This window comes from Lepisma saccharinum, chromosome 29 (assembly GCF_977018435.1).
Source record: "Lepisma saccharinum chromosome 29, izLepSacc3.1, whole genome shotgun sequence".
Lineage (NCBI taxonomy): Eukaryota > Metazoa > Arthropoda > Insecta > Zygentoma > Lepismatidae > Lepisma > Lepisma saccharinum.
In genome coordinates this window covers 47,506,704-47,531,405 of record NC_139257.1, presented here as the reverse complement: position 1 = coordinate 47,531,405, position 24,702 = coordinate 47,506,704, and the positions used below count along the sequence as shown (strand labels likewise).

General features: G+C 36.9%; 1 protein-coding gene across 2 annotated transcripts in view; it reads right to left on the bottom strand.

The window, feature by feature from the left end:
• Nucleotides 1-415: 415 nt before the first annotated feature.
• Cap-G (Chromosome associated protein G) overlaps nucleotides 416-24,702 on the bottom strand; it is a 109,967-nt gene continuing 85,680 nt past the window's right edge. For both annotated transcript variants that reach the window (XM_083114811.1, XM_083114812.1), the window contains exons 22-28: nucleotides 22,410-22,490; nucleotides 17,826-17,996; nucleotides 15,253-15,315; nucleotides 12,976-13,056; nucleotides 3,106-3,243; nucleotides 2,248-2,394; nucleotides 416-760 (exon numbers count right to left, since the gene is read on the bottom strand). In XM_083114811.1, coding sequence (XP_082970937.1) covers nucleotides 625-760; nucleotides 2,248-2,394; nucleotides 3,106-3,243; nucleotides 12,976-13,056; nucleotides 15,253-15,315; nucleotides 17,826-17,996; nucleotides 22,410-22,490 — 817 coding nt within the window. In that variant the 3' untranslated portion in view covers nucleotides 416-624. The remainder of the gene's footprint in view (nucleotides 761-2,247; nucleotides 2,395-3,105; nucleotides 3,244-12,975; nucleotides 13,057-15,252; nucleotides 15,316-17,825; nucleotides 17,997-22,409; nucleotides 22,491-24,702) is intronic.

Below are 24,702 nucleotides of genomic sequence, written 5' to 3'. Positions count from 1 at the left end.
TACAACTTCCCTCGTATGGGAACAAAAGACTATCGCCAAGTACGCTGGTAAGTATCGTGCGAGGCGAAAACTAGCAAATTGGTAGCCAGTCCAGCGCCAACTAGGGCATACCTACTGGAACCACAGTTCCGTGTGATGCGGGTTTTACCTAGGAGATGGGTTTGGTGTTCAGGACCAAACTCTAAAAAAAAATGCAATTCTCATGAAACCAAATTATAAGCTTCAGATAATTGAAAATACAAGACAAATTCTGGCTTTTCACTCTTCAATCGATTATCCTAATTTTTTCTGGGGTTATTGAGAAGCATTGTACAGCAGTATCTCTCCACAATCTGAACAAACCTGTTCACCATGGAAGCTGAAATAAGGTTCCAAAAGAAAATCACAAACTAAAATCCATAATATGTATTTTTTACGTAGTAAAAGAAATAAACATTGCATGTTATATATACACATTTGATATTCTACTATTGTGTTCATTAAGAGTTAGTTCCATAGCTAAAACAAAAGAAGCGTAAAATTAATCAATTAAAAAACAAAAATGATCATCACTCTTGTTGCTTCATATTTGTACTTACATACAAGAGTAATGAAATACATTTAAAAAAAAAATGATCCGGCACTTCAAGACCGTACTTTACGGACTGAGCGCATGGGCAGACGCTTCTTTCCTGTTGTGGCAGCAAGTCTTTGAGAAGACCTTCTATTGGGTGGGGTAGACCAGAAGTCATCTTGGGAGTCTTCATCAGTGCTCAATTTCCTGCAATAACATACATATTACAGCTTTAACACCATTAAGCCTTGTTTCCATGATTATGAAAAAATAAATATGCTGACCAAGGCAGTAATTTATTTTATTAAAAACATGAACTAAACGAAACGTTTCAACCTTCTAGCAAGGTCTTCTTCAGACTCTGTATCAAGTACAAAAGTAACAAAATACAAAAACAGGGCATTATATATACACACAAAACATTACTCCCTGCAGACTATTAGAAAGTTGTTCTGGAACTTTCCAGCAGGTGGCTTTCACTTGTCAACTGTACTTTCACCTAAAAGGCTAAACATATTTACTTCCATTTAGAGTGTGGTTGGGCTTTATATCTCACGCTCTTTTTCCTTCATTTTCTTTCTTCTCCTCTCCTCTTTCTCTCTTGTCCTTTCCACTCTTTCTAACACCTTCTTCCATCCATTCTTTGTTTAACTTCAGTCCCCCATTCCAGTTCATTGTGTCTTCTTCACTTTTCTTCTCTATTTCCTTGGCTTCCTTCCATTTTCTCACTAGCATTCTCTTCTCCCTTCCTATCTGCTTAGCTTCATCCCACTCTATGTCATGTCCTGTTTCTCTTGTGTGTTTAAATATCGCATCTCTCTTAAGTCGTACATCATCCCTATGTTGTTTCAACCTATATTTCAGTCTCTTTTTCGTTTCTCCTATGTACACACTCTGATATTCTTTACATTTTATTTCGTAGATAATCCCTTCCTCTTCCTCTTCTCTGTTTTCCTTTTTCTTGTTTGCATTCTTCGCTATTCCTAAGATGCTTCTCCCTCCGTTCCTGTAAGTTTTAATGCCCGCTTTCCTAAGCACTTTCCATATCTTTTCTGTGGTCTTCCCCATACTCCTTATTCCAAACCTTCTCTCTTTTTCTTTCTCTTCCAATTCTCCCCTTCCTCTTTTCTTCCTTCTTCTGTTTATGTCAGCGTTCAACATGGTGGGTGAATAAACAGTTCCTTAGTAAATGAAAATGAACTCCAATTTATGAGCTGTAGTAGTTCAGTTGGCAGAGTATCTGAGAATTTTACCAACAAGATGTCTACCAAAATAAAAAAAATCCAAAATTCTTGACCATTCTTTCCTTTTTCTTGATCTCCCCTTTTCTTAATATTTATTTAATCACCCCCTACTTAGGTATAGTTGCAAAATAAAGAAAATATATGTTTTTTTATTCAGTGATAAACAAACCCCTACCACAAGGCTGGTTAAGATAACAACTGAAGCTGGACTTTAACAAGAGCTTTAGACTTGCCTTAATTATTAATGCATGTAAAAATTGATGATTCAGACTTCATCCTGGATGGGAAATGGCCACATTACTTTATTTAATAATTTACAAACACAGGAAGGATTGTCAATAAAAGTTAGTAACAATGATTTACAAAGGGAAACATCAAATTTCAGTACATAATCCAAAAAATGGTTTTGTTTTTACCTGAATATTATAGTTAGTACAGACTGCAACTTACTTGTGAGAGGAGCCTCGAGACTGTCTGCCAGATGATGATCTTGTGACACGACCTGAAGAAACTGACACAAATTCCTCCTGAGAATCGGATGTGACAATATGCAGACTATCTGATGCTTCTGATGACTCAGTCGCTCCACTTCCAACCCTGAAAATGCATACAGTTCAATTTCTAACCTCTGTTCACAAGCACATTTAATGAGAAAATAACAAATATGTACAAACAGTAGAACAGGATCAGAAAGTATCCATTTTGATTCAATATCAACAGGATCAGAAAGTGTCCTTTTTGATTCAAACTCCAATGCTGGCTGATATTTTTCTGGAGTCGGGATTTCATATAGTGGCTGCCAATGTGGCTATTTAATAATCACAAGACTAAGGTGACTTGGATATGTACAAATGGAAAAAATAGTCAAAAGTATTTATAGATGGAAACAAAAGGAACAAGACCATTAGATAGAACAAAAAAATATTTATATAAAGGACTTGACATAACAAGAGTGCATCCAGGATAGGAAAAAGTAGACTGTTGACAACTAAATTCAAAATGCATAGGTTTCCTCCTCATTATATATAAGATAGAAATGAAGAAAAAAGATACGCAATTAAAATTTGATTTATTTTACTTCACTGTTCTGCAACTTTTGGCTAATCGCGAAGATGAGGATGTTCTCACAAAGAACACTCAGACCAAGATTTGAACTCAGGACCCCTGGCATCACAACATGCTATGCTAACCATTCTGCCAAAAAGGTCGACATTTAAAATTAGATGTCAGTATAGATTTTAATAAAAAAAATATTACTTTGCAACAATTTTTAGAATGTAAATTGACTGCAATACAATGCATACTTACTGCTTTGATCTTTTACCTCCTGTTGAACTCCTGGATGATTTAGAACTTGAAGATTCAGGGATACATTGCCTGTCTTGAGAGTTTGTGACAGAGTATGTTTCCTCATCTGAATCATTTATTGCTTTTCCAGTCGCTAATCTACAAAATGATTTAAAATGGATTGGAATTAATTACGTACATTCCTTGTAATCAAGGAAAAAGTTATGTAGAGTGGTTGAAGATTAATCAAGGAAAAAGTTATGTAGAGTGGTTGAAGATTAATCACATTTACTTTAAAAAATGAAGATTATATGAAATAAATGTTTCCTCCAGGTACCCACTTTATACAACTTTGGGTGGGTGCCAGAGCCACTTGAACAGGTAAAAAAAATCCTGGTTCTACCCTGCGGGGGATCGACCCGGGTGTCGTGCATGGTAATCAGACACCCTAATGACAGCTACCGTGGCACACTATTTGTATCAGCCAATATATGTTTATTGGTAAATTACACTGGGGAACAGTGAAATTGCGGCACAGTGTTTGAGAGCTAATTTAGGGCAATTTCATGCTGCTGAATAATGATATAATAATATATTTCCTGAATTGGCTCTAATTTATGAAATAAATGCAACTAAATCAAAATGGCGGAAACATAAGACATACATATAAATGAACTTCCAACAACAATTTAATATTTCTTTTTGTGATTACAATCATTATTATAAAAATAAATTTATATAGGCCTATGATCATAATAATTAAGAAAATATGTACAGAATGAAGTAACAAACTATGTGAAACGTTTTCTATACGATTTCCTGCTGTATTGCTTTTTAGGACAATCCCTCTGCAAGCTCCAACAGTAGTCGGCCATCACGTGGCGATCCCACAGTCCATGGTACCTTTCTTCCATTATCCTTATATCCTGATGGAACCTTTCTCCCCGTTCTTCACTAAAATCACCAACGTTCTCAGGGAATCTGTCAATGTGGCTATGTAGAAAATGTATCTTCACACTCATATTAGCTCCCAATTTCTCAAATTTTTTCAACATATTTCCAACTATATCGGGGTACTTTTCTGCTCTGTGATTCCCCAAAAAGTTTTTGACGACTGACACAAAGCTCAGTCAGGCCTCAGATTCGATGTAAGACATGCAAGTTGTAAAATTGGCATCATTTATGAGTGTACGAATTTGTGGTGGTCCGTCAAAGATTCCTGCCTTCAATTTTTCAATACTTAGTCCTGTAAAAGTGTGGCATATATATTTGAAACAATCACCACTTGTATCTAAGGCCTTGACAAACTGTTTTATCAACCCAAGTTTAATATGCAGTGGCGAAAGGATGATTTTGTCTCTATCTATCAGCGGTTCATGAATGATATTAGCTTTTCCCACTAATATTTTTCCTTGGGGGCCAAACTTTTATCGTCCAATGTTTTTCTCTAGCACGACTATCCCACAAACATAGGAAATGGATTCTTTGTGTACCCACTTTGCTGTCCTAGTAAAAAAATCACCATCTTCAAATCCACACACACGAGACACTTATGTTCAGCATATTCATTTTTTTTTCTAAAACTATTTTTATGTTTTGGTATTCTTCCTTAAGGTTTGTTGAGTGTCCGATATATTGCCTAGCAATGCTTCATAAGTTGCCTAGCAACAATTTACAAATAAATAAATAAGTTTCTTAGGGGAATTTCAGCCCATTATCAAATTTTGATATTACCTAGAAAAGCGTAGAGTAATTTTACCTCCTACATTTTCCATGGTGTGTTTATTTTTATAACTGGAGTCAATTCAACTGAACCAATCATACAATTGGCAATGACAGCTGTTTTGTGTGTTGAAACTGTTATTAAACTTTATGCCGCAAAATAAAATCTTTTTTTTGTTCCCCAGTGTTATTGATAATTTTATGGGTTCAATATATATCTATAAACAGCATGTAATTTAATGTAAAATTATACCATTTTGTTATTTTTTATGGATAAAAATATAATTCATATGCCTATTTCTTCTTAATTCCATGCATATTTTGCGAAGAAATTTCATTTTTATTTGTCTATTGATGTCAGTGATTCACTGTTTCTATTCACAAAAGGCTACTGTTAGACAAAAGACACACAGAATTATTATATAATTGCATTGAAGGTTTGAAGTTTAAGTCCACCTCATGCACAGATAGCCTAATTGGGACTGGACCTACAGTTTAAAGTTGGAAGTGAACCACTTTGACTCTACTTGGTATCGAACGCAGGATTCCTTAATTACAAGGTGATGGCATTACCACCACACCATCAGGAAGGCTATGTAATTGTATAGCCAAACATGTTTGTGCTATGAATTTAATCATATGCTGTAGTATTGTTAAGTAAATGTCCAAATATGCAGTTCTTTTTTCACAGCAAAAGCCATCAGAGGTTCTTCAAGGAACATTTTCAACAGAGGTGTATCAAAATAACAAATCCAAAATTTTGGACTTTTTTCTTGACCTTTCCCCCCCCCCTTCTTCTTAACATTTATTTAATCGTCCCATACTTAGGTATACAGAGGTTGTTTCCAATCTACAGTGACAAAATTGCACACCTTGTGCAGCACCATCAAGCGGTAAGAGAACGAAGCTGCCAGTCGTGTGGGCACGTTGGACCGTTGACTGTGTGTGACAGGTGTGGTCATTGCACATCGGGAAGAATGATGCCGAAAATCAGTGCATATTGGGACGGTTACATAACTGCACTTTCTGACGTAAACTACAGTTATAGTAAAAAAAAAAAAAAAGTAAAACTGCACAAGGAGCATGGATTAACTGGGTCCAAAAATGGCATATCACGGGTGTTGAAAGGCAATACTATTAGAAGGAGAAGGCTGCGGACAGATCGCTCTACACTCCAGTTTTGCAGCCGAATCAAAGCAGTAATTATGAACAAAAAGGACCCCTCGTTATGCCCAGAAGCTAGTTGGGACTGAATATACAGATTCACTTAGAGTCCGAGATAATGTATGTCTTCAGAATTGGATTACATTGTATTGCATCGGTAGTTTTTAGATCGTCACATTTCTCTGTGAAACCTAAAGTTTTACGTAAAATTGAAATTAATATGCCTGGTCATCTGTTTTGTTATACAAATAACGAGATCTAAAGCTTTCTTAAAGCCGAAACCATAACTTCCATTGAAAGCAAAAGTTATGTATATGTAGAAAATTTAAAAAAGAAGAAAAACTTATCTATTGCTCGCATTTAGGCAAGAGGGAGGAGCTTTAACTTCTTCAATTTGGTAACTTTGCTTTGACTATTAATATTTATATTTATATCTTTACTGATGTTGCTTATTAGGATTCCAGTTCAGAGTCTTATAATATAAATCTTTGAACTACACTAGGAGGAATGTGAGGAAGTTCACAAACACTTTAAACAACTTTCAATTTTGAACGAAAACTTTAAGGACTCAGTGTGGGGTCACTTTCTTTACATCTGCAAAAATGAATCGGTAGGTTGTGAAATAGGGGTACCCACAGGCAGGTTAGTAGAAGCTGGTTTCGTCCACTTAACTTTTGTGTGTGGGGGGGAGGGGGATTGTGATGAAAATCTGATTGAATAAACAATAGAGCAATGGAGGACAGAACTTCACTACATTGTCATTTAAGTATCACTGCTACATAAATAGCAAGTTGTGTATTCCCAAGGGAATTATAACAGTAACTATGTATTATTAGTGTTGTTGACGAGACTAGTAACGAAAAGAAATGGGATTTTCATTAGACGAGACAGACCCAAATGTTGTCTCGGGGCAACACAATCTGTTATTTGAGGTGCAAAATGTCCAGCTATTATGTATTCAACCTTAAATTGCCATGTAAATTCTAGTTGGGGATTGCACTTGGTATGGGAAAATTCGAACTCTGGTAAGTTTGAATGATTGAATTGTTGTTTTAAGTCCACTTTATGCACAGAAAGGCTAATCGGAACTGGACCTACAGTTTAAAGTGCGATCCGAACTACGAGGCTTGTCTGGAAAGTAAAGATACAAACACATTTGCACGTTAGGGGGAAAATGTATACCAAAGTTGGCAACACTGGCAGTAACCGTGATCCATACGGCGAGAATTGGGAGTGAGTCGTCAGTGCTGTGCTGAGTCTTGTGCAAGGAACATGCGTTGGAAATGGCAGCGGCGATACCGAATCCCGCCAAGTGTGAAGTACACGCCGTGATCAGGTTTTTGCAGGCACAAGGATACGTAATGAATCGTCAAAATGTGGCGAAATGGTGCCGTGCCTTCGCAGAAGGTCGACGTTATGTTCATGATGAGAGAAGTGGGAGGCCGTCCGTGATCACTGACGACCTTCGCAATCGTATTGAAGCAGAGGTGCATGCGAATATGCGAGTGACAATTCGAGAATTGTGTGTGATGTTTCCTGACAGTTCGAAAACCACTATTCATAAAGTTGTGAGTGGGTTAGGGTACAGAAAGTTGTGTGCACGCTGGGTCCCAAAACATTTGACTGACGAACACAAAACCAAACGACTGGGATATGCACTGGACTTTCTTACTCACTACGCAGAAGAGGGAGATGCATTCCTGGACTTCATTGTGACAGGTGATGAAACATGGGTGTTCCACCATATGCCTGAATCCAAGCAGCAGTCACTGCAGTGGCGCCATATCCATTCTCCAAAAGCCAAAAAAATTCAAAACTTCAATTTCAACCCGCAAGCTGATGGCAACAGTTTTCTGGGATCGCCACGGCATCCTGCTGGTGGAATTCATGCCGCCTGGAAGAATGATTAATGCTGAAACCTACTGCCAGATTTTGAAACATCTTCGACGTGCAATTCAAAACAAACTGAGAGGCATGTTGTCAAATGGAATCCGCTTTAATCATGACAACGCCTGCCCCCATGCAGGGAATGTCACCAAGGATCTGCTTGCACAGTTTCAATGGGAGGTCCTTCATCATCCACCATACAGCCCCGACCTTGCACCCAGCGACTACCACCTGTTCCTGTACCTCAAGAAAAATCTTGGTGGAAAACACTTTGCCGATGACGTCAGGGAAGTAGTCCCAACTTTGTTCAAGATGCAGGTGGCGGATTTCTACGATTCAGGGATACAAAAACTTGTTCTGCATCTGAACAAATGTTTGGACAATGGTGGCACTTATGTGGAGAAATAGCCTCTGTATCAGTGTATCAAGTGTAATTTTAGTTGCAAGCAATACATTTCTTTTAAATCTTATTTTATGTTTGTATCTTTACTTTCCGGACAAGCCTCGTACTATGTCTCTCCACCAGGTATCGAACCCAGGACCCAACTCTAATAAGGAATTGAGCACTAGGTTGGGAGATATCCAAGTCTTCAGTATCACTATTGCTTAGACTGTTGTGGGAATGTTGGTGTGGAGATTGAGAATTAATTTATTTGGAGGAGGTCGATACTCAAGTCTTCAATACCAACAGTGAACCTAAAATTGACATGGAAACTTTGTTGGGGGACTGGATATTAAATTAGGGAGGGGGATATGAAACTGATCTTAAATGGTCAATTGATTTCTGTAATGTAGCAGGGTCGAACATTACATTTTGGTGGGAACATATAGCGATTTGATATAAAATTGGTATACTGATTCGCTATGTACCTATACCAAGGACCCCATTAAGATGGTCTGTTTTTGCAGACCACCCTCCCAACCAAAACTGAACTCTATATATACTCGTGAGAATCTTTATTATAAATTACAATATTCATTATTTATTATAATAATTGTAACCCAAGTCAAGTGTATGGTAGATGTTGTGTAATGAGAGTACTGGTATCGCAATTCACTAGCAAGTCTCGTTATGTGCGTTCGGTTCATTCAGTTATATAATTATCACTCCCAGTTTTATTTTTTCGTCGCAGGGCAGATCACGACTCATTGCAACACTTCACTCTGAAGGCCTTATAAACTGCACACTTCACAACCAACAATCCACAAATACAAGAAAAAAGAAGCGAAAAGAACAAAAGAGATCAGCCTTTCCAAATAGTTAACAGGTTTCTTTCCGTATGGAGTAAAGGTTCAGCTGGCTTTTGTCTGCCGATGACCTCACACCCATGCCAGTCGCGAAAAGAAGCGTGTCTGACACCATCCTTGTCAGGAAAAGTGACACAAGGGGCGTGTGTGGGTGCATCAAGTCACACATCTCGCTCAACCTGCCTCTTCCTCCAACAAATGGCAGAAGAAACTGGAATTCGTGCCATTCCTTTCACAGACATTCCAGTGAAGTCACCGTGGTTGACTACGGAACCAGTCTTCAACGGCATCATGGACCTCAGCATCATTGGCAAACTGATGGTCCTTCAGATGTTTTATTAATGGCCCGAAGATGTGGTAATTGCAAGGCGAGAGATCGGGGTTGTAGGGAGGATGCTCGAGGACTTCCCAGCAGAAATGCCGCAGTCGATCATGGCAAACCTTCTGCCTTCAAAAATCGAATAACTGCTCGTTGGACCCGTTTGGACGAATCCATGTTGTGAAAGTGCTTCTGCACATGTAAACAACACACTGTGCTGTCAGACCATACCAGGTATGCATACGATGTATGCTTTCTTACATACAACGCCACCTACCAGAGCAAACACAAAGCTCTGCGTAGTTAAGCTACGACGCTACGACAAAAGTCTTAGTTTTATTTGGGCAACCCTTATGATATGTAGACAAAAAACACATTTAACAAACACAATTCTCAGGTTCTATCGTAATTTATGTAATTTTAGTATTTTCCTTTTCAATATTGGGGTCGGGCAAAATAGGTCAATACTGTTTTCACTTTTAATGATATCATTAAATGTTTTACACATGCTCCAAGTTGTGGATATTGCCACTTGCCAGTGCGTTGGTTCTACTTCGTTGGAGGCTGAAGAGTTGCTTTCTTGGTCGTAATTTGATCGAGTGGAATACACTTGAACTCTCAAACCCTATTAGTACACATATCTCTGTCATTTGTCGATGGTAGTGGGTCCTCAAATATGGATCGTGAAGTAAAATATGAAGTGAAAATTAAAAAAAAAATGAACATAATAATCATCTCCATGTTAAAATGCAGTTTTGTATATCTTACGGAGATATGTGAAAATGAAATAGAGGATTATGGGCTGAAACTACCGAGACTGACATTTTGTTTCTAATGTTCTCCCATCAAAAGGATGCTCGTCAATGTTAGAACTGCATTTTATTATTTCACAGAATATGATTATCCTTTTCGGTAAGTGAACAATGATGTACACATACTTGCTGCACTGTGATAACGATATTTGTAATTGCTTACTGCTTAGGCAGGTCTGTCAGCATGTGTATCCATTTTACGTTTCAGTCTGTAGACATTGCATACTATTGTATACAAGGGAGGTACCCAAAAAAAACCGGAATCATAATGTTGCGTGGATTACCGATGTAGTTACAGCTTGTGCCGCTAGGTGTCATTAGTATGGGATATCTTGCATCAATCTGCAAGTTGGCATTATTCTGTGCTGAGCGGTTCGTTCATAGTGTTGCGGCAAGAGTCTGGCGATTTTTGAGTCATTGTTGAGATGGCGGACCACAAGGAGCAAAGGACCTGTGTTAAATTTTGTTTCTTGTTGGGAAAAATGACTGCTGAGACTGTTGTTATGCTTCGCCAAGGTTATAATGAAGCTGCTTTGGGAAAGACACAAGTCTACGAGTGGTTTTCCCAGTTCAAAGATGGCGACATGTCAACTAAAGACTTGCCACGCCTGGCCGTCCTTCGACAGGCAGAAATGAAGAAAACATTGGAAAAGTTCGAGATGCCATTAATGAAGATAATCGAAAGACCATCGAGTAAATTTCTGAAGAAGTGGAGTTGTCCTGGAGTACTTGCCAGCACACTTTAACTGACGATTTGAAGATGAGACAGGTGTCTACTAAATTTGTGGCTCGCTTGCTGTCAGAGGAGCAGAGAAAGAATTGAGTGAATGTTTGTCGCGACTTGAAGGGTGAACTGCACAAGGACCCAAATGTTCTCAAACGAATTGTGACTGAGAATGAGTCCTGGTGCTATGGGTACGATCCTGAATCAAAACAAGCACCCAGCCAGTGGAAGACTCCAAATTCACCACGTCCCAAGAAAGAACGTCAAGTTTGATCCAATGTGAAAACAATGTAGATTTGTTTCTTTGATGGGAATGGGATTGTACACAGGGAATTTGTTTCCCAAGGACAAACAGTGAACCAGCAATTTTACCTGAATGTCTTGAGAAGATTGCGTGAAAGTGTGCGACGGAAGCATCCAGAACAGTGGAGAAGTGGAATGTGGTTACTGCACCATGACAACGCCCCAGCCCACACGGCCATGTCAGTGTGACAGTTCTTGGCAAAGAACAACATGGTGCTTGTGCCCCATCCCCCGTACTCACCCGATTTAGCACCCTGTGGCTTTTTTTGTTCCCGCAGATGAAGAGGAATGTGAAAGGGAAGCGATTCCATGACGTCAAAGACATTACGAACAAAACCTTGAAGAGTATTGCGCCAGAGGAGTTTCGAAACTGTATTAAACAGTGGGAAAAACGTTGGGACAATTGCATTAAAGCACATGGGCAATACTTTGAAGGTGACTAGAGTAGACATGCTTACCTGAATGTAACTACAACATGTACATGTACCCAGTTTTTTTGGGTACCTCCTCGTATATTGTATTTGAGTCTTGTATATAAGGAATTATTATTTAGAATTGTAATTGCATAGAGTGGTTTCCTTCCATGTAGGGGTTTTAAGCTGACAGTGCTGCTTATTAGGCTCTGAAATACGGAACATTGTCAATCATTCCACTAAAGAGGGGGAGACTCGAATGAGTCTGAGCGAGTGAAAGTGGTCCCAAGCAGCACTCGACTGAACCGACTGTATCAACCACTACCACATGGTAACAATTAACACATCATTTCTTCAAAACTCTACATAATATTTCACTTCTGCCTTTTTTGTTCATTTGGAAAGAGTCCATGTTTCCCTCCAAAAGTTATGTAACTTATGAATGGCTATTACTCTTCAATCTCCAATATTTGCTGATATGTTTTACTATGACATGTAATAATGAAAACAAAAAAAACTTGTTCACAATGTGTGGCAATTAGGAGTTCAGCGAGAGATGTCCAGTTGTAAAAATTTCCCCCAAAATTATGTTTTTTCTAAATTTTTGGCATTTTTCTTTCAAAATTGGGGACATGAATTACATGTCTTTTGTCATGGTTTCCTGCAAATTTGGTCCATCCAGCATCCACAGGGCCGATGCTAGAAGAGATTTTCTGTATTTTTCCCATGAGATTGCAACACTGTTTTCCTTATACATTGTTATTTTTCTCTGTAAGAAGCTCTATTGAATAAAACATCTAAACTTAAATACAGATTGAAAATTTGTATAGTTTTTATTGCTTGTTTTTAAAAAATAAGAATACTGAAAAATAACACGATAATTACAAAAGCACAGAAAAATAACAAAAAATATTATAATTTATATATATGACACATTATAACATATTCATTGTATCAATACTATGTAAGGAATAGGAGGATTCATGTGGAAGGAAACGGCATCTAAATATGAAAAGCAGGAAAGTAGTTATCAACAAAGCAGGACTACAGGATACAGGTACACTTAAAGCTCAAAATATTTTAGACTATTAGAATAAAATGTGTGTTGTGGATTTGTTTGTCTTCTTGTTGACAATATGCGATGCGAGATTTCTTTACTTATACAATATCCAGAATGTTTTCAGCGGTGCCGAGACAAACACAAAAGAGTCACATGTTTTGTGTATTAAGTGTTAATGCAATGGGTGCTACATCTGGTGGTCACATAACTGGAAACTGTAGAAAAAGGCAATCACTTACTTTATGCTATTGGCACTAAGTCTGTTCAAAACTATTCGAGGACTGCGACGCACATATTTTGATGGATCCTGGTGTCCTATCCTAGATAAGAAATGCAAATTTTAAGAAATTGAGATCTAGTTAAACATTAAAAATAATTTTAAAAAAATCTTAATTCAATCAAAATATCTTCTCAACACACACACACTGATATAATTTTCCATTGATCAGTTATACTAAATCAAATGTTAACAATGGTTATTTTTACCCATAGTTTCTAACATTTTTTGTTACATACAGCACTGGCATCAGTATTAGCATGTATGTGGTGTGGTATGAGTTGTTCCAATATATATAAATGCTTTATTGTAACAAATGTTATAGATTAGTGTTGAGTTTATACCAGTGGAAACAGTCTGGAATGGTGTTGGTATTAGGAAGTATTGTTTTGAATCTGATCTCTCTTAACAACTGATATGCTGAAATTTCCACGTTTTATGGTAAAACTGAAGTTCTATAAAATAACATTTTAAAAAATTATGTAAAAATAATATCAGTTGAATCAGAATCGGAGCAAAGAATAGCATGGTGAAATAATACTTAAATGTATTTTACATTTTAAGTAATTTTAAAATTTCTGTTAATTCAAACACAACCACTAATAGGTCCTGCTAAACCCTACTGTAAAAACAGGAGACAAAAAATCTAATATATAATATAGTTGCTGAAAAACAAAAGAGACCTAAAAGTTATGTGCAATCACTGCATTTTAGTCTTCATCTTAAAAGAATATAAGTGTCACAGACATGTATTGGTTCCAGTGCTGTGCTAAATGTGTTGTAAACAAATGGAATTATGTCAATCACAAGATTTGTGACAGTCAATGGGCCTATTTAACTTATTTCAAGTATATAAATGAGATGTGGAGATTGGCTGGCAATTGCTAGTTGTGAATCTGTGCATACATGGTTGCTTAAAAAATGGAATATAATTTGGACAGGAACGATATAAAGTAACATGCACACAATCATTGTCTGTAGTTACCCTTAAAATAAGCAGTAACATCAAGAGTATTTTTTGTTTCCATCACAAGAATTATTCTCTCGGTGGCTGCCATGTAACAACTTTCCCCATATGCAAAACACTGCAACTGATGCTTACACCTACTGCGTTCCTAAAGTTGTAAACTATTTCAGCAAGTTCACACTGTCAGTTATATTAATTCAAATCATATGTTTCATTATGACTTTCAGAACACTTCCAATAAAAAATATATTCCTAAAGTAAAACAAAAAATGTTTATTTTTTGAAAGTTTACGCTTCCCACCGTAGCATAACTTAAAAGTAACTAACTGTGGCTCAACCCAGCAAAAGCCACAACTTTCACTAACTTCAATAAGTTTTTGTACAAATCCTTTGCACCAATAGTGACATGATAATATATATATTTTGGTTTGAATTCCAGTTTACTGAATGTACAATTGGATTCAAAGCTTTGTGACACAGAGCATTCACTGCAATTGCAAGACAAGCCTTATCAACTATGCTATTTCATGGGTGTGTGTGAATTTTACTAAAATCAATAAATGGAAAAAATTGCTGAGTTACACAAGATAAGTCAAATTTGTGAGAGTATCAGATCATTTACCTTACAGTATTACGATCCATTTATGTGGTTACAATTTCAAAAAAATTGAAAGAAAATGAGACCCCAATTTTGAGTTCCAAGATTTTACATTTTCCTGTATTTTAAGTTTATTCATCTTGCTGTATTGAAAGTTCAACATTACATTTAATAAAAATAAAGTTCATGACTCATGAGAAACCCTACAGTTTCCATCATCTTTTTAGCACTTATTGATCTCTGTTGCTATGGTTACATCAATTTCTTTCCTTAATTTTTTTTTAGGTACAAGGATTGATAAAAATAATTTAACAATACATAGAACATACATTTATAATTCAATACAACACAAAATAAATAACATTAATACTGAAGATTACAAGAAGAGGATTTGGGACAGCATCACGTAATTTGTGTTCATCCTGTGATATTATTGGTGGGCATAGCATGCATGGGAGAGAATATAAATATTAACAGGATCCTTTTTGGGAAACTTGATGGTAAGAGCCCTGTAGGAAGAAGGTCAACATAAAGATGGAATGACAATATCAAGATGGACATGACAAATTAAGAATGGTCAAAAGTGGATTGGTCTTGTGCACGATAGGGACAGATGGAAGACCTGCGTTGCTGTGGCAAAGTGAATATTAACATATTTCATTCACAGTACTTACTTTAACAGTGCCATTTTCTTGTTGAGAGCTTTGGAAGGCTCAGATATTCCTTCATTGCCATACCTGGAAAAATATACTAAGTTAGGTATGGGCAAAAAAGATAATCACAGGCTCCAAATGATACATATTTCTCATGATCAGACATACCAATTACTAGAAGCACATATTTTTGGTAAATAAAAAAGCAAAATTTCGGTACAAAAGCAGAGTCGATTTCGGGTTCAAAAGCGGTAAATAAAATAAAATTTCGGTGTTATACCGGTGAATAATCTCATCAAAAGTGCTATATAAAATGACATTTTGGTTTTAAAATTGTGAATATAATCCTAAATTTGATTTAAAAACTGCACTTATTACTCAAAATAAACTTACCCCTTCTAATAGCACATTTATGTAGTTACCAGAGTATTAAATTTATTCCTGGGTAAAGCGGTCCATTTTTGCTTCTAAATATTTACAGCAGAATTAATCAATTTTCCGTGAATTGCATACCTCACAGGATACTTCAGATTTCAGAAAGTGTCGTGTCGGTATATAAACGGTAAATTTCGTGTTTAAGAGTATATTTCGCATTATTTTGTGACGAAACTGGGTAGAAAAATGTACCTCACACCTTTCAGAAACATGAAAAATGAACATTACAGCATGTTATTTAATATTTTGTGTTTTCGTCAAAAACAAAATTTGCATGCCTCTACCAATTACAAATGATCTGCATTGAAGGAAAATTTTTTGTCCTTTCATTTTCTTGATACTGCATTTCATTCATTTTATCATTTCAATTTCAAATCATCTTGTAATTCACTACACACACATATATACGTGGGTTGGAAATTTAATAGTGGCAACATTGCTGTATATACGCCATGAAACAGAACCGGTACTTCTCACTTATACCACATGTTAGTTTGATACCTAAGCTACCTCCCAGTAAATGGACTCTTCCTTCCAACACAGGCGCATGCACAGTGACGACAGGAATAGATTATTGTTGGAGTTGGCGGTCTAAGTTGTGTAGTCAAAACCCCACTAATGTGAAAGTTCTGGTGATTCTTGCCATACCTCCATGGCAGACTGTCAATGCGCAGTATGACTTCATTTTTGGAACATAACCTGCGACCTGTGTTGAGAAAGAAGAAGGGGACACTTTCTGCTGAATCCTCCCATTATTTTGCAGGACAAGGCTCGGGAGCATGTAGCGCAATCTGTGACTGATGTATTAGCTCGATGGGGCTGGCAGATGCTCTACCAGCCCCTGTGACTTTGATTTGATTCCTAAGATGAACTTTCCGAACTGTTCCAGAGATTCTTCAGGCAATACACCTCTCCATTTAAACCATCAACAGAACAGGCACTGCTACAGAAATACGACGACTTCCACATCGCTGGCAACAGTTGTACACAATGCTAGTGACTATATCGAAGGGCTGTAATAGTTTCACAGAGGTATCTCTTTTGTATCATTTGAGAATAAATAGTTGCCACTATTTAATTTCCAACCCACGTACATATACACACACAATATTGCCAATAATGACCGGACACCCCATGAACTGTAAGGAGGATCACCCATACGTCACGAATCACTAGAATGACTCATGAAGGACAGTGAGGACCCTGTAAACATGTATACCGTGCCATCAGTCAAAATGAGTGGATGACGCTAGCTGAGAGGCTGAACGGGGTATGATTAACGGCATTCACCAATTCCGGTATCCCATCCATGAGGTTTTGGACAGGTTCCAGATACGACGCACAACAGTGATGTACTGGTGAAATAAGATAAAAATATATAGCTCGAGAACTAATTGTCGTAGAGAGATGAAATTGTTTCCTTTTATCCATGGATTGACAGGGCTTTTGGTGGAAATGAAATTTGTGCATTGTATCTCCCAATAATTAAAACTAAAGGAAAAATAAGAAAATTGAAATTTTACACAAAAATTGAAGTGAATGAAAAATGTAGCATGTAGCAGTGGTACATTCTTACAGCCATGTAAAGTTTTGTTGTTGAAAATAGTCTGATACTTTTTTTTTGGGGGGGGGATAATAACAATGGATAAGAGTAGCAGTGTTGCCAACTTAAGGAGTGCATTTCTGGAATTTCGCTTTTAGGGTTGACCTTGTGGACACTAATTTCCGAGAAATTGGATGTTTCCCACTGGACCCCTAATTGACGCATGTTGTGAACATGTTCCTTTGTTTGCATTATTAAATGTAAAAGTACAATATATTACGAAAAAGCAGTGGTTGAAAGAGTAAATAGCCCATTTATAAGATCTATCCCATAATAGTCAGAGGGAACAATAGATATTTTCAAAGTGAGCTTCTTAATAATAGTAACAGTGGACACATTGTTTTGTAATTTAAGTGTGCCTTTACCTTCAAATGCATACAAATGAACAAAAAATACAAAACTGAAATATTCTGTATAGTTTTAAAGAAATGGCCACACTGTCACCTTGTAATCAGGTAGTACCATTAGAGAATGGTTAAACACCATTTTTAACTGTAGGTCCGTCCCATCCTGAATAGTCTGAGAACAAAGAGGACTTTAAAAAAATGCTACTTACGGTGATGAGGCAGTACTCTGTGCAGGGAATGAGAATCTACTTCTTCTAACTGACAATGGCTGATGTGGTGAAGGTTGGACCTCCTGGGAAACATCCACTACCATTGTATCCGAGTCATCCAAGTCTTCCTCTACAGGCACATCATCATCACCATTGTCATCATCCGAGATGCTGCAACAGTACAAAGAATAAATTACTTGACACTAGTGTTAAGAATGCAACTTATTGTTCTATCAACCCAATGCACACTGTTCAAACTAACATATTTACCATTAAGTTATGGATTCACATTGCCTTTAAGTCCTTAAGTGAGGATGGCATATACAGTGTGTCCCAAAATAGTGTTTACACTCTTTGAATGTTAATAACAGAGAACCTATTAAATAAACTTGACTGGACTTTTTGTATTTGAAGCTGCAATATCTACATTGAGTGTGTGTGTGTAGACATTCTGTTGTTTTTAGTACCATCAAAGCCCACCAGGTGGTAGGCATTAGTGTGCCCAAAGTGACAGAGGTGGGCAATTTTTCTTTTGACTAATGTAAGAAGTGTAAAATAACCACCCATATATCCCAATTTAACACCGTTACATTTCTACTTATGGGGAACTGAAGAACGATGTGTACCCCACAAAGCCATGGTCACTGGATGACATGAATCATGCGATTGACACTACCTGTGGAAACCATATCCGCTGTTTGTTGATTTGTTGATCTGTTCTACAGCATTGCAGACAAAGTATTGCTGCCAATGAACATCTATAACTTTAACGTGTGTGACATGCAAGTTCATACTTGCTGTTATTAGTGTTCCCATTATTAATGTTAATGTTCAAAGACTGTAAACACTATTTTGGACACACTGTACAATATTTTTTGTGTTTGCTTCGACTGCGGATGGTGTATATATTCGCCCAGGCATTGAGAACATAACAATTACATTAGGTAACATAATGCTAGCTGTAGTAAAAATAAAGACAGTAGCAGAAGAGAAAGAAGATGAAAAAGAAGAAAGAAAATAGAAATAGAAGAAGCGAGTGATGAAGATGAATTTGTAAAAAATGATGTTGCAGCTTGTGCAAGTTGTTTCACTTGTTCAAAAATGCACATACAATTACAGGGTAGCTACAATTTTTTGATTATGAAATTCCCTGACTTTCCCAGGTTTTCCAGACCAGAAATAAAATTTTTCCAGACATGTTTGTCGTCATGATTTTTGCTATTGAACCTCATGTTTTTCAATTAAATATGCAGGCACGTTAATTATTATGAATATGAATATACACAGTTATTAGCTGAAATTTTACCAAGTGATTAATATAATGCTATTCAATGAAAAAATAAATAACTATTGTACTTCCCCATTTTCACTAAGTCATTACAATTAAGGTGGTGTAAAAAAATCAATAAAAAAATGTGGCATATATCAAAGCTTTACAATGTAACCTGTATACAACCTCAATTAGCCTATATCAATACAAATGAGAAATGACAGAAAATTAGGTTATGTACCTTTAGAAAATATGCAATAAGTTTAATGATTATATTTTTTTAATTTATTGAAAATAGTACATATTACGGAAATTCATAACTTGAATGGGGGGACGGTGACCAACCATACACCTAAAAAAATATATACACGGGCCATACTTAGGAATCAAATATCTCCATTATTAGAGTTTTCCACATGCTGGAACCAATTTTATATTACAGAAAACATCGAAATCTGTCTTTTAAAAGGTAACGGTTCCGAATGTTTTATGATTATTTTTTTCAAATTTTCCTAGCAGGAAGACTAATTATCATAGAATTTTGTCAATCATTGTGACACGAAATTTGAACCTTCCTTAAAATAATGAGCACTATTTGGATTCGAAAAAAGTTATTTATGTTGAAAAAAAAACTTTAAAATGACCTTACTCAATCATACACGCTTCCCACGGACAAGGTATTCTCCAGTTGACAAGCGACAGTAAGTATCATAAACTAGTAGGAATGAATGTAGAAATAAATCGGAACCTTAGTAGAGTGCATTCAGGGTCTTTATTTTAATTCTAAGACAACCAAACCTGACATTCCTAACCTAACCACAAAAGCATATATTGACAAAAATCTTAAGTAATCGCTAAAGCTCTGCAGTATGTGTTAACAGACATAAATCGAACCATGTAAAAGGTGCATTTGTAGCATGATGAAATCGTAATAAAACAAGGAACTTGGACTCATTTTCACCACTTTTCAGCATAATTTCATTCTACACGTACACAATATGTAAAATTACTATCGGCATGAAACCAACATTCCTAACCTAACAACGATGTGTGACCAGTGTACGTTTAATTCCTGTATTTCGCACCAGTTTTTAAAAAATAAATTCGTTCTACATGCACAAAACACGTGCATATTCGAATAATGACGTCACTAATACTGCATAAAATCACTAATTTCTGGGGTGTAACACATCTCTGCAATGTAAAAACTACGACAACGAGCAAATGAACTAGTTGATCAGGTTGCTTCTGAACGGGTCGCAAACGAAGGACTCAAATTCACGGAACGGGTTCACGGGGGGAACGAAGTAGTGAGTTACTTTGTTTTTACTCGGTGTCCGCACCCGTCCAGTGTGACATCAAGCACAGACAGTTACGTGAAATTCTGCTCTTCAAGCTTTATTGCAAATCCAAAACCAATGAACTGTCCGAACACCAACCTGCTCTGCTTCACGTATCAAAAGAGAATGGGTGTGTTCTTGCAGAAAGAAAATTTCCTCACAACGCACAAAGCTAAAGCAACATTTTTTCTGCAAGAAATTCTGAGGATGGCTGGTGCGTAGGTTTCGTCTTGAGTATCTTGTTCTCTAAGGAAAAATCTCATGCCCCTCCAAATTCCGGTCTTGAACAGGTTCACAAGAACGAGTCGCAAAATGAACGGATCCAAGAACCTAGATCCGAGAGTGAATAAATATAGAATTGAAATGCGAAGGAACCATAATTTTGTACGTAACAGACTAGAAGTCATAATGACGAGAGGAACAAGTTTCTGAATTGAATCTTTTTGGGGGACTGGAATCACAAGAACCGAATTCGGAAGTGGAAATGAACCGTTCGTACATTTTGTAACTGGTTTTCCTGCAACTCCAAAATGCACGTAAATTCCAGAAAATATCCAAAATTCCCTGACTATGCCCTTGACCAACCAAATTCCCTGACTTTTCCCTGTTTTCCAGTCGCGTAGCAACCCTGAATTACAACCTTAAGTTTTCAGTGGGCATAACAAGATAAATGTGAACGTGACAATGTTTGGTGTTGTTATTGTTATTCTGCATGACCTGAAGTGCATGCATGCTCACATGCTATGTATTATTGTGTAATTGTATTTGTGTATTATTATGCAGGGTGTTCGGGAATTATCTTTACAACTTCATGTTGTAATAACTTCAATTCTAAGTCACATATTTACATGCTGTTTGTTGTACATGATGCAGATACTCACAACATTTTGTTTCTGTTGAAGGTGACTCATTAGTGATTGACCATGTGGACGTAACAGGAGAAACCGCAATGTGTGTCTTAGTTCAAAGAGACTAAATCAGACACACAGGTACAGCGCAACTTTCGAAATAAGTACGTATGGGCTTCTTCCTGTGGAGGTACGTGAAAGATTCTGTGTATCATACAAACATTGCGGACCTCACTGAACTCAAGCAACAAATCATCGATGTGTTCCAGTTTCACAGATGACATGTTACAAAGTACATGGGGGGAAATTGAATTTCGGGTTGGATGTGCTCCATGCAACCAATGATGCTCACATTCAGTTGCACACCTGAGGGCAAAACAATTTTATGACTTTCTGCATCATGTACAACAAACAGCATGTAAATATATAACTTAGAATTGTAGTTATTAAAACTTGAAGTTGTAAAGATAATTCTTGGACACCATGAATTATTTAAGTTTGTTGTGGAACATGAAAGCAATTTTACATAAAAAATACTGCATAGAAGAAGGAGGCAGGCAAATACTGATGTTTTATTTCAATTAATTTTGCTCAGCGGAAGTCTGCTAAAAAAAAAGAAAAACTACATTTACCAGTAGAGACTTGTTCAGAAATTTCCACAATTAAGGGGTTAAGATATACATATCTTTGAATCTTGGTATGTGGGGGGGGGGCAAAAGCAGCAAAAAGTGGGTGGGCTGCCCCCCTTGCCCTCCCTAATCGCTCACTGCCACTACCTCCACTGACTTCACTGTTGCCATCCATACGAACAATCACAATATACAGTGACTGCTTCCAGGTAGCGATCATCATCCCATACCCAATCCACCAACACCCCAGTACAAAAAAGTTGTGAGAGGGCCTTCATATCAGCCATGAGTGCAACCATACTCCCTGGTCTGAACAAGGCCCCTCAGTAATTCCCAACTCTCCCTTCTTCTCACATGCTCTCCCAAACCACACCCTACCGCTTACAGTTTTCCACACAAAATCTTGCTTTAGACAACTGAAACCTTACCGTTTGAACAATAACAAAAAAATCAAATGCAGAAACAAGAAATCAATGAAGTTAGAGATGCATACATACTCTGGGCTTTCCGGCACAATTACTTTCTGCACACTCTTCCGAGCACTTTGATGAGTACTTGCCTCTCCCAAAATTTCATCCCTAGAAGAAAAGTATCAAGTTTTAAAAGATAGGAAAGATTCATTACCTGTTAGATTACACGAAGATTTATATTTATATTTTCATATTTAGCATAGTTTTTCTACCACTTTGCTAATTGTGACAATGAGGATGAACAATGAACAGATGCAAATTGTTGAAGGTGTAATGACAAATACATACACTTATGCTAAGAGTTGTAAAATAAACCTTGGTGTAGTGGCTAATGCTGTCACTTTCAAATTAAGGGTTGCATGTTCGATCCTCAGTGGAGATACATAGTGGTATGGATCCCATCTTCAATTCTAAGTTCAGTCCCGATTAGCCTACCTGTACATAGAGTGGATTTTAACAAACTTCGAAAACTTCAGCTACAAGATTGGAGTCCATAACTCAAGATGTTCAGTCACCAAAGGTAACTAGCTTAAAATAAAAAATTACACTGAAACACAGTGTATTTTGGTTTAAATATACAATGTTTCCACAAAATGAAACTCCCTCTCACAGCCCAAGGTTGGTCATTTCAACAACAGGTGGTCAGCCCATTCAGTTAAGAAGATAGCACTTCATGTCTCCTTAAACTTTACATAACCAAGCTTTTGTATGCAGGTGTTATCATTCACTCTTCTACATTAACACTGAACAGAAATGACAGGATACCAGAAAACACACAAATTGAACTTTTTCCTGTTTGGAAGACACTTTAGTTCTATTCAATAAAAAAAATAATAAAAGTTATTTCTAAATTGTTTTTGATTCATGTAGAAACATTTCATCCAGGTTTATCACAACTTTTTCAAGTTTTCACTATCCAGATACAAACACACACACAACTTTACATGGCCAGTCAATGGATATCACTAGGGTGTGTATTTTTGCCTTTTTTATTCATTTGTAGTAAAATAAAGGTTTTAATGTTTAAAGTTTGTTTCATGGCGTATCTAGTCCAAAAATGCATTTTTATAGTACCTATAAATATCAATTTTGAGGGTTAGTGCCTATTTTGCTTAATTGTGTCTAAACATGCATATTCTGCAATTATTATTTACTTCACCTTTAGCTTCCTCTACAATGAAGAATGTAACCCTTTGTTTATGATGACCTGACTGAAATTCGTCCGATTTGTGTGTCAAGGGATGTTCAATGCCTATTTTAATGTCTTTTTAAGGTGCCTTTTAAATGCATTTTAATGCCTTTTTTGATCATTTTTTGTATTTGCCTGCCTATTTGAGAGGTTTTTGGTGCCTATAAATCCGCACCCTAGATATCACATACAGGAGTAACTCCTGCAACACATTGCACACAGTTTCTAGTCATTTTCAATTTCTGTCCTTACACTAGCATACAGATCTCTTCTCTTCCATATTAATGTTGTTCTTAAAAGAAGTGTGTGTACCTTGGTGGTTTACAAAGGTTTTGGGGAACTGGGACGAAACATTGCTACATGAAATTAATTTTCAAAATAACATTTATTGTACTATTTTGTATGCAACAGTTATGTAAACTTACAAGAAAAACATTGATTGCAATGTCTCTTCTTCAAACCAACATGAACGTAAGTCCTATTTCCTGTTAGAGTCTATTCAACATATACAGTGTGTGTACCAAGTTTTAAGACTGGCAACATTGTAACAAATAAATGCTGCAATGTGCCATTTGGTACATGTATTTCGTAGTGTCACTTGTAGTGAGTGTGTAGTGAAATTGGAAACAGAACAAGTGGCGATTAAGTTTTGTGTATATTCAGTAAAACCCCTTCAGAAACAGTTGAAATGCTGAAAACTGCTTACGGCAATGACACCTTTTGTCAATCCAATGTTTTCATTTGGCATCGTGCTGGTCAGGAAGATGTAGCGAATGATCCCAGTGAGGGTCGTCCCTCCACCAGTCGAACTGGCGCTAATGTCGAAAAAGTTCGACAAAAACTGAATGAAAACCAGGCACAGTCACTGATGATGATTGATTATTGCAGCTGTCTGTAGATCCATTTTGGAGCGCTAGCTAGAGAGATTACGACGAGTGAAACCAGAGCTGGTTGAATCTGGTGCTTGGTTCCTGCAGCACGGCAATTATTGTCCAAGTTTTTGGCACGGAAACAAGTGATTGTGTTAAACCATCAGCTTTATTTGCCAGAATTGTCATTGGCTGACTACTTTTTATTCCACAAATTCAAACCCCACCTGAGGGGCCAATGTTTTGACACCATTTTGGAAAT